This window comes from Solanum verrucosum, unplaced genomic scaffold, assembly GCF_900185275.1.
Source record: "Solanum verrucosum unplaced genomic scaffold, falcon-dt-bn FXZP01000305.1, whole genome shotgun sequence".
Taxonomy (NCBI): Eukaryota; Viridiplantae; Streptophyta; class Magnoliopsida; order Solanales; family Solanaceae; genus Solanum; species Solanum verrucosum.
Window position 1 is genome coordinate 729,161 of NW_026019908.1, and position 10,893 is coordinate 740,053.

Genomic DNA, 10,893 nt, shown 5'->3' on the forward strand with positions numbered 1-10,893 from the left:
TAAACCTTAGAGTGTTACTAACCTCGAACATCTCTTGGAATGATATGGTGTTAAATATCTTTTCTCTTGAACTCGAGCTTTAACTCCAATTTGTTAATTTAATTCAGCTTTTTCCTAAGTGGTATTTTTCTCTAGAGTTGGAGATTCTAGTAGTGGAGCACCTTCTCCGACTAGTGAGGACCAACCTTATCTGTAAAGAAATTTAACTTGTAGTCAAAATCTAGGCTCAAGACTAACAAACTATTTCGTTGTAAGATTGATTGAATTAATTAAGAGAAACCAGGATTGTGTTAACCATAACATTAGTTCTAGTTTTCTCTAGTAATTTGAGTGTTAGGCAAATCAATGTTTACAAAATCTTGCGAGTTAAATTTATCTAACGCTTCTCAGCCTAATTAGGTAATGATCACTCATGTTCTCTCAACCTTAGAGTGTTACTAACCTTGAACCTCACTTGAAATGATATGGTGTTAAAGATCTTTTTTCTCGAACTTGAGCTTTAACTCCAATTTGTTAATTTAATTCAGCTTTTTCGTAACTGGTATTTTTTTCTCAAAGAAATACCAGATACAGGGTCGTCTAGTGCATGCACTCACTAGACTAAAATGATATTGAAAGTTAAGAACTACTGGTTGTAAACACAGACTGCCTTTTACTCGTTTTACAGAATCGCAACTAGAATATCGTCATAGATCCCACAACCCCAGTCGTGGTATTTAACCACTCATGATTTCACCTAAACAATAAGTAATTTGGAATGAAAACATATTGAGAAAGACTTACGGAAATAATTAGCAAATCAACAATCATTTTGATAATCTGATTGTCTGAATCCGAATTTCCAATGGATAACAAAAATCGTAAGATAAAAATATTCGTCTGTTCTTCGTCGTCCAATATAAGATAATGAATAATGATCTTAGAATGACCTAAAGTAATTCGAAATAGAATTTTTAAAATGAGTCCTAATTGAATTAGGACTGAGTTGTCGGGCCCTCTGCACGGCCACTACCACGACCCGTGAAGTCCTCCGTGGTCTTGCCTTGGAGCTTCCCAAAAGTGGGTCTTCAAACTTGGCCAATGGAAAATCAACCACAAGAGATACCACGGTCCGTAGTGAGGACCATGGCCCGTAAAGTCGCCCGTGGTGTTCACTTGGGTTTCAACCTTCTTTTAACTCTTTCTTGCTTTCACACTGGTTCAGCTTCACGACAGGTAGCATGGTCCATGGAACCTTTCGTGATCTTTACTTGGTTAATCCTGTTCTTCATCTACTCAAGGCCTAGCACTGCCTCACTTTCACGAGCTCAACCACAGACCGTAATGAAGTTAATGGTCCGTGAAGTTGGCTGTGAACTCCACTTGGTCAACATCAGTTCTGCTTCTTTTTCTACTTTTCTATACCACCCAGATTTTTCCTGCATATTTAACAAACCCATCAAATAATCCAAAATTTCACTTCATTCCAGTATTAGTTCATAGTTATTAAGCATCAAATGTGCCACAATTTCGCGACATATCAACACCCTCAACTTAGAACCATTGCTTGTCCTCAAGTGATGAGAAAAACAAATACAATCAGCCCTCAATACATTTCCAAATTTATGATACTGCGCAACAACTCTTCAAGTACCATTTGTATCCCAAACCTCTTAATCTAACATGTAAGGATCAATACATGACATCTCATTACTCAGAGTCAATCATGCTTATATCTGCAAATTATCAGCTCACACAATCTACTTTCAAATGCAACCATTGTGTCCTCACACCAAAGAAGTCACTCGCTCATAATAGTAGGGACTGAGTACTACACTCATGCTCTCAATAAACTTCTAACACTAACAACAAACTACCATAGGCTTGCCCTTGCTTTCTACACTTTATTTTCAAACACCCGGAATAGGATCACTGTAGGAAGTTATTGGCTTGTAAGATAGGGTCAAGGCTAGGGAATGGATATTTGGTTTCGTGAGTGACTAATCCCTTGGTTTTCCAAAGTTTCATTTTCATATACTCTTTTCTGAGTGATTCCATCTTTTTCTTTATTTCAGACCGACCCAGTAGCTATTATTTTATTTTTCTTTTTCTTTTTTTTTTATATGCAATTTTGATATGCACTTAGCTCACTGGTTGAACCTTCTTTTTCCACTTTTCTTTCTGTTCGGATTGCAATCACCCTCAACATAGGCTTTTGGCATGGTTGTGATATCGTACCTTTAGAGAACCACTGATATGATATATGTTGGATATGAACAAAGCCTGATATAAGGCTCAAATTGGGTTCAAGTGATAAACTTTTCATTTGGTTCTTTTATTTTTTGCTTTTTACTGGATTAATAAAAATGGCATACTGATCCTTTCCTATCCAATTATTCTTAGATTCAAGCAAGTCTACTTAGACAGGTTCTAGTTTTTGCTCCTAGTGTTAGACTTCAATCAAAACTTAGACACACACTACGCATGATTGCATTTTTTTTTCATTTTCTTGGTTCACCAATTAATTGGTCAAATTAGCCATGTTCAACATATGTCATCTAAAGATCCTAACAGTCAAACTCAGTTTCAGGTCCTCAATTTTCACAGACTAGCTGCTGCACAACTCAACCCAAAAAACATCTAAAATAGTAATACACAGAGACAACCTCCATTTTTTAACAGCTATGGCAGATTGCTCACCACCCCCTCCCCAAATAAAAAGGAATTTTCCCTCAGAGTCAATACAGAACAATAAAACACACAGGCTATAAGAAGGGGTCATACCTACGACACCTTAGGCGCCGGTCGTTGGATCAGCATTGTCACCCTTATCAATGGGTGCACTCTCAGAACTCGGGATCTGATCAGTTTGGTCCTCACTAGTCGGAGCAGGTCCTCCAGTACTAAAAGCTCCAACTAAGGCTGCATCGCGCTGTTGCTGTTCAAGGGCTTCCTTTTCCCGAGCTTCTCTCTTTGATGCTCTACGAGCTCTCTTTTCTTGACTTCTTGCCTCTCTGGCTGGGTCAGTAGGGGTTTCCTGATCCATTTTTCCATCTTTGTGTTTTCTCTTGTCGGACTTACTCGTGAGGGGCTCTCCCCAAAGATCATGAATTGATTGAGTGGAGGGTGCCTGATTTAGAATTTGCATCAACAACTATGGCATGACCGTAGTGGGCACCTGTACTGGCTTTTCAGCTAGCTTAGCGATCTGAGTGCGCATCTCAGCCAACTGGGCTTTGAACTCTTTAGTATCTGCTGAATCGACAGCCTGGAATCGATCCTAAACAAGGTTCTCCAAACCATCCATTCTGTGCTTTAAGACCGTTAGTTCCTTCCTCATCTGATCTTTGATCTCTTTTTTCACAGCTAACACTTTTGTCTCTATTAACTGAGGCATCCTGTTGACAGTCTGATTGACCAGGGTCCTCGTTTGGTGCTGATCTGCAACCAATTTTTCAAGAAAGAGCATAGGGATAATGAAAAAGGTACCTGGGTGCTAGGAGGCTGAAGCTGGAGGTGGTGACACATCTGAGGAGAAAGGCTGTGATGACTCTCCATGTGTTAGGCCTCTATCTGCACGAGGGATGTCAATTGGGACATATGGAACAACAACTAAGGTACTCACAGCGGCAAACTTCGTGACTAAGAGATGGTTCACGACATCTTTGATTTTGGAGACTTGAATGAGTCTGAATACATCACACAATCTATCAACCAACCTGTTTGGGGAAATATCTGCTTGTCTACACAATTTCCTTATCAGACAGGGAAACGGAAGTGCGGCTCTCTCATTTAGTACCCTGTCTCTCATCTCGATCGCTATAATCCGTCCTGCATTCACCGGGCAACCAACCATAAGACATGCCACCAACGTGGCCAGGGAAGGGGACAAAGTGTTATCATTAGCTGTCGGTCGCAAATGTGCCCGGACGACAGCCCACCAAACCTTGGCTGGAAAAGACAGCGAAGCTTTTGTAATGAGTGTTGGATTTGTGGTAACCCACACTGCATTATCCCCATTTATTGCAATCTTCTTCGCAATCTAGCGTAAAACCCTCCCTCGAGAGTCCTATTTTTCCATTATGGTATCACTGGTTATCTCATGATGTTTGCCCTCGAAAAAACCAACTGAAGCTGGTGAAGAGTATTTTGGGCCATGTAACATTCTGTTAATCGAAGCCTAAAAAATGTCTATTGATTTTCCCCGAACTATGATTGAGTTGAGTGGACCACATGTAATAGCCATGTCTTTCTGTCTACGTTTCATGGTTTCCGTATCTGCAACAAAATTCATCAATGTAGCTGTATAAGAGGAATAAAATTCTCTGTCCAGGTGGCTAGAGTATTCTACAGGTGCATTGTCTATCCGATCGAACTAATGGAGCTTAAATATTCGATAGATGTCCGAGAATGCTTTGATATCATCTACCACCACCCTAGGCTCAGGCATGATTGCTTGATTCTTGAAGCCTCTAGTTTTGTTCACAATGCCATTGTCGAAGAACTCTTTAGACTGGTTGACAGTCCACATGGAGCGATAACAGGCAATCAGTTGTGGTCTCAATGCAGGGTCAGGTTCCAAAGCGATCACTTACATCACCATGGTATCATCATTGGTGATTTCCTCCTCATCCTCTCTATTAACTCCTTCATCTCGTACTCCAGTTTCAGCTTCTGTATTAGCCACAGGTGGAAAGGTACTTGTTTCATCCTGATAATTAGCACTGCCCGACGAGTCATCTGCAGATTGGCTACCAGCAGTTGTATCAAATTGACTTCCCAAGTTTTCCCCGTTATGAGAACTACTACCTCCCTCTGCAGGCTGAGGAGGAGAGTCCTAGAGAATAGATCTTCTAGCCAGTGATCTAGTAGCCCGAGGCAAGTGACCTTCAAGTGTAACCTTTATTTGCACCTCAGACCCACTCACTTCGGAATCGTCATGACCCTCTGATTGCGAAGTGGTTACGGGGGCAGGTTTGTTAGCATTCTTTCTTTTGGGACCCATTGTACCTATGAAATAGAGAGCTCATTACTTATCAACAAAGAAAAATGGCACACTATCGGGTACTTAGACTTTCCTTGTGTAATATCATCGTGACGCCATGCCTTAAGAATGCCGTCACCCAATCTATCATCGAGAAGGGACACATAATCAAAAGATGAACACAAACTAAGTACAGAAAATAAATAAAAAATAAAAAATTTCAAACAAGGGAACTCTACTGGAGCTTGGACGGGCCGTGGTCTGGATCACAAATCGTGAAATCCCTCATGGAGTTGAAACAAAATTAGTGTGCACAAGGAGGCTTTGACCATTTTACCAAAGGATGTTCACGGACGTATTCACGGCCCGTGGAGTGCACCATGGTCCATGATACTACCCGTGAACTTTAGCTGAGGGATGGGTAGATTGCAAGTGTGGTCTACGACAAGCTTCACAACCCGTGATATCTTCCACGGTCTGTACAACCAGTCGTAGTCTTACGCTGGGTAATATGTCTGTCACCTTCTTCCCAACATCGAATTTCAGCACCTAACCACCATTTTTACACAAATACAAGATCTTCCAATAACTTAAACTTTGCCTTATTTCTTAATCAACTAAGTTAACTAACCTAAAGTTCACCACCTACCAACAAATTCGACCCTCTGTTATAGGCTAGCATACAAGAACAATTAAAACTTCCCAATTCGACTTACGCACTACAATTTAGTAACTAACACTTAATCATCACAAGGGCATGCTAAACTTAAGAGAATCGAAGTCATCATATATAGGTGTAAGCATTATTGAACTTTGCAAACCATTGAAAATTACTTACTTAGAAAAAGTGGCACAACCAAAATCTGGAATTAACTTGACACACGTACACAACTGAGCACTTAGGGTTTCAATTCTTGGATGGATGTGGGAGTTATTGATGAATGGTAATCGATTCTACCATTAGATAGACGTTATGTAGGAGAAGAATAGGAAGAAACTTACTCTTTGGCCTTTAGAATTGAATAAATACGTGTTAATTTGGAGTTGGGTTACGCACGGGTTGGTTAAGGTAAATGGTGTTACCGGGTACTGGATTACGAGTCGTTAAATTGCCCATGAAAGGCATCACGGTCCGTGACAATGACTTGGCAAAGAAACTTACCTGAGGCAGACGACAGACCATAAAGTTGCCAGTGAAGGGGATCACGGTCTGTGAAACTTTCCTTGATGTTGACTTGGAACTGAAATTTCTTCATGAGGTTCACAAGAGGCTAGACGGTTCGTACAAGATCTGATGGACCGTGAACCTTTCCGTGCACCTTTTTCATGTAATTTCCAGTCGCTTCCTTAGGTTGGTCCACAAGTTGATGGACCATGAAAGTGCCAGTGAAGGGAACCACGATCCGTGAGAATGTCCGTGAAGGTCAGTCTGCATCAGTTTCTACATTTTTTTTACCTATTCTCTACTGCACATATCAACACACAGTGACTCTATAAAAACAAAGAATAATAAGGCAAAAGGGAACATACCTAATACAATTACATCTTGGGTTGCCTCCCAAGCAGCACACAATTTAACGTTGCGGCGCGACACAAGTTACTCGATTACTCAGACTTCATCAAGTTGCATTCCTCTAGAATCTTCACATCCTCAGGAGCACCCAGATATGCCTTGACTCACTTACCATTAGCTTTGAACCTCTCACCTTTCTCATTTTTCAGTTCAATAGCACCAGATTGAAAAACCTGTGTGACCTTAAAAGGTCCAGACCAACTAGATCTCAGCTTTCCTGGGAATAGACGAAGTCTGGAGTTGAAAAGTAACATCAAGTCATTAGGAGTGAAGCTTCTTTTCTTAATATGCTTGTCATGATTTAGCTTCATCCTCTTTTTATAAAGTGCTGATCTCTCATAATCTCTCTGACGGAACTCATCCATCTCATTGATTTGATCCAACCTCAAGTTCGCAGTTTCGCTCCAACTGAGTTTTAGCTTCTTCAATGCCCAAAGTTCTCTATGCTCAAGCTCAACTAGCAAATGACATGCCTTTCCAAACACCAGTTGATATGGAGACATACCAATAGGTTTCTTGAAATCTGTCTGATATGCCCATAGAGCATCATCCAACTTCCTTGCCCAATCTGTCTTGTTGGCATTAATTGTCTTTGGCAAAATTGCTTTAATCTCCCTGTTGGAAACCTCCACTTGTGCACTGGTCTGTGGGTGATAAGGTGTTGCCACCATGTGTTGTTTTACCCCATACTTGGTCAGAAGCGCACTGAACACCTTGTTGCCGAAGTGAGAACCACCAACATTGATAATGACTCTAGGTTTTCCAAACCTTGAGAATATGTTCTTTTTCAGGAAACCAACAACACTCTTTCCTTCGTTCTCAGGTAAAGCAACAACTTCAACCCATTTGGACACATAGTCAACCGCAACCAGTATGTATTTCTGCCCATATGAACTGACAAAGGGGCCCATGAAGTCAATACCCCACACATAAAATAATTCCACCTCTAGAATAGGTGTCATGGGTAATTCATGGCGCCGAGAGATGGATCCTTGCCGCTGGCACACATCACAACTCCTTATTATGTCCATTGCATCTTGATGAATTGTGGGCCAGTAGTACCCACATTGAAGTATCTTGTGGGCTGTTCGAGTACCACCATGATGACCACCAACTGGAGATACTGACAGGCGTCCAAAATGTGCATTATTTCGGCTTACGGAACACATTTCCTAATTAGGTTGTCAGTACACCCTGTACAGATACGGTTCATCCTAAAAGTAATTGCCTACATCATGCAAGAACCTTTTCCTTTGCTGATTTGTCAGCCCCTCAGGCATCACATCACTTACCGAAAAATTAGCATAGTCAGCAAACCAAGGAATAAGGTCAAGAGTAGTAGCTAACACCTACTCATGCGGGAATGTATCATCTATCTCAAGCTTAATTTCTTCCTTCTTTGTAGCCTCCAACTTAGACATGTGATCAGCTACCTGGTTCTTACAACCTCTCTTGTCGTTCACTTAAAAGTCAAATTCTTGGAGAAGCAACACCCATCGGATCAACCTAGGTTTGGGATCTTTCTTTGCCATGAGATATCTCAAGGAAACATGGTTTGTATGAACTATCACCTTAGTGCCAAGCAGGTAAGCTCTGAACTTTTCAAACTTATATACTACAACCAGTAGTTCCTGCTCAATGACTATGTAGTTTCATTGTGCCCCTTTTAGCGACTTACTAGCATAGTAAATTGGATGGAACATGTTGTTGCGCTTCTGTCCCAACACAACTCCTAACGCAGCCCCGTTAGAATCACACATCACCTCAAATGGTTTCGCCCAGTTTGGACCAATAATCACTGGTGCTGAAATCAACTTTTCTTTTAGGAACTTAAAAGCTTTGAGACATGCCTCATCAAAGACAAATTTCACCTCCTTCTCCAAAAGCTTGCACATTGGATGTGCAATTTTGAAGAAGTCCTTGATGAAATGCTTATAGAATCTGGCATATCCTAAGAAGCTGTGAACACCCTTCACATAGATCGGCGGAGGTAGCTTTTAATCAATTCAATCTTGGCCTTGTCGACCTCGATACCTTTCTGTGATACCTTGTGTCCATGAACTATGCCCTCCTTTACCATGAAATGACACTTCTCCCAATTCAGCACCAGGTTGGCCTTCTCACATCTTTGTAAAGCCCTGCTAAGATTTAACAAACAATCATCAAAAGTATCACCTACTACAGAGAAATCGTCCATAAATACCTCTAAAGTGTCTTTCACCATGTCAGAGAAAATGGACTTTATACACCTTTGGAATGTTGCTGGTACGTAACACAGTCCAAATGTCATGCGTGTAAATGCAAAGGTGCCATAAGGAAATGTGAAGGTGGTCTTTTCCTGATCTTCAGGAGCAATAGATATCTAGTTGTAGCCAGAGTATCTATCTAAGAAACAATACCACCCTTTACCTGCCAACCTATCAAGCATCTGGTCCATGAAAGGCATGGGAAAATGATCCCGCCATTTCCACTTGTTCAGCTTCTTGTAGTCCATACATACTCACCATCCAGTGATTGGTCTTTGCGGGACTAACTCATTTTTGGCATTTGCCACCACGGTCATACCGCCCTAGGCACACATTACACTGGACTTACCCAGTGACTGCCAGAAATGGGATAGACCACCCCAGCATCTAACCACTTGATAATTTCTTTCTTAACCACCTTTTGCATATGTGGGTTTAGCCTCCGCTGGTGCTCAATGTTTAGGCTGCAGACCTCCTCAAGCTGAATCTTGTGGGTGCGTATACCCGGAGGTATACCAATTATATCATTGATGGTCCACCCAATGGCTCTTTTGTACCTTCTCAACACCTTGATCACCTCCTGCACCTGCTCTTCATTTAAATCAGCAGCCAAGATCACGGGTAAAGTGTTGTTAGTACCCAAAAATACATACCTGAGGTGACTAGCTAACTACTTCAGTTCCAACACCGATGGCTCCTCGATGGATGGTTTTGCTGGAGGACTTGTCCTATTTTTTAAGTCCAGGTCCAATTTCTTTAGAGCATATGAGTGTGCTCCCATACCCTGCAAAACATTAATGCTCTCTATGTAGTCAGAATGGAAACCAGCATCAAAGTTCATCAGCACTGTTGCTAAGGTTTCAACAGCCATCCTCTCTTTTATGGGTACCCTCATGTCCTCATCATCAACCACCTCCATTGCAGATACCATATTCATATCATTGGGTTGCTTCATTGACCTACAACTGTTGAACTTTACCTCATCCTTGTTAAGTCTGAACCTCAGCTCACCTCTCTCAACATATACCAAGGCTCTCCCTGTTGCCAAAAATGGTCTTCCCAAAATGATAGGAACCTCAAAGTCCACCTTGCAATCCAAGATCACGAAGTCTGCCAAAAAAAATAAAGGTGTCCACCTTCACAAGTACATCACATAGGACTCCCACATGCCACTTAACTAACCTATCATCCATCATTAACCTCATTGTTGTAGATTTTGGTACTCTCAATCCCAACTTCTTGTAAATGGCTATGGCATCAAGTTGATGCTAGCTCATAAATGACATAAAGCTTTTGCAAAGCTAATTGACCCAATGGTGCATGGGATCGTGAATGAACCTGGATCTTTCTTCTTCTGACCAAAGATCTAGTCGCAATGGCATTGCAATAATTAACATCATTAGAAAAATCAAAACGTACAACTCTTTTCTTGGTAACCAAGTTTTTCATGAACTTGGCATATATCCTGGCATCTGCTCCAAGGTTTCCACCAGTGGTATGTTTATTGAAAGTTGTTTCAGCATAGTGATGAACTTTGTAAACTTCCCATCTTCAGCTTTCTTTTTGAGCCTTTGAGGGAAAGGAAGAGGTGATCTGGGGATCTGCTGTAAATGCAGGTTTTCCTCGATCTCTTTCTCTTTTCTTCACGCGGGTTGTGCTTTAGGCTGAGCATCTTCCAAGTCATCAACCAGTATAGTTTCATCCTCATCTCTGCTAAATTGCTCCAGGATCTGTTCATTTTTCGTACCTACAGAAAGGGTCAGTAATAACTTTACCACTCCTGGTGGAGATGGCCATGCAGAGCCCGTCCTTCTTGGGATTCTGAATGGTGTCACTTGGTTGTGATCCATTCTTCCTCTAATTCAGTGAGGCTGAGAGTTCCCCAACTGCTGCTTAATTTGTTTAATGGAGGTGGTGTTAGAGTCCACCAACTGACTCATGCTTGAGAAATCACCTCTCATTTATTTTACCCTTGCATCAGTTGATTCAACTTTGTGGATTACTTTAGCCATCATATCTACCAGCTTAGATCCACTGGAACTACCACCTGCCCATTATCTATTCCCTGGGGGAACAAAAACACCACTGCGATCATTCCTGTACCCATCTCT

The 10,893-nt window shown here is 41.4% G+C and overlaps 1 protein-coding gene across 1 annotated transcript; it reads right to left on the bottom strand.

The window, feature by feature from the left end:
* Positions 1-8,188: 8,188 nt before the first annotated feature.
* Positions 8,189-10,632, bottom strand: LOC125821622 (uncharacterized). Its single transcript, XM_049501040.1, has 6 exons — positions 10,430-10,632; positions 10,202-10,254; positions 9,471-9,892; positions 9,132-9,368; positions 8,614-8,898; positions 8,189-8,506 (listed from the first exon to the last, which is right to left on the bottom strand). The coding sequence occupies exons 1-6, from the start codon at positions 10,630-10,632 to the stop codon at positions 8,189-8,191; spliced, it is 1,518 nt and encodes a 505-aa protein (XP_049356997.1).
* Between the last annotated feature and the right edge of the window lie 261 nt (positions 10,633-10,893).

Bases quoted from the DNA above. Each gene is read 5' to 3' on its own strand.
- LOC125821622 (XM_049501040.1), bottom strand. From the start codon at position 10,632: ATGGATCACAACCAAGTGACACCATTCAGAATCCCAAGAAGGACGGGC. The intron at 10,255-10,429 runs GTGAAGAAAAGA...ACCTTGGAGCAG, and splicing joins CAGCCTAAAGCACAACCCGC to ATGCCAGGATATATGCCAAG. The intron at 8,899-9,131 runs GTAAGTCCAGTG...GGCTACAACTAG, and splicing joins CCATTTCTGGCAGTCACTGG to ATATCTATTGCTCCTGAAGA.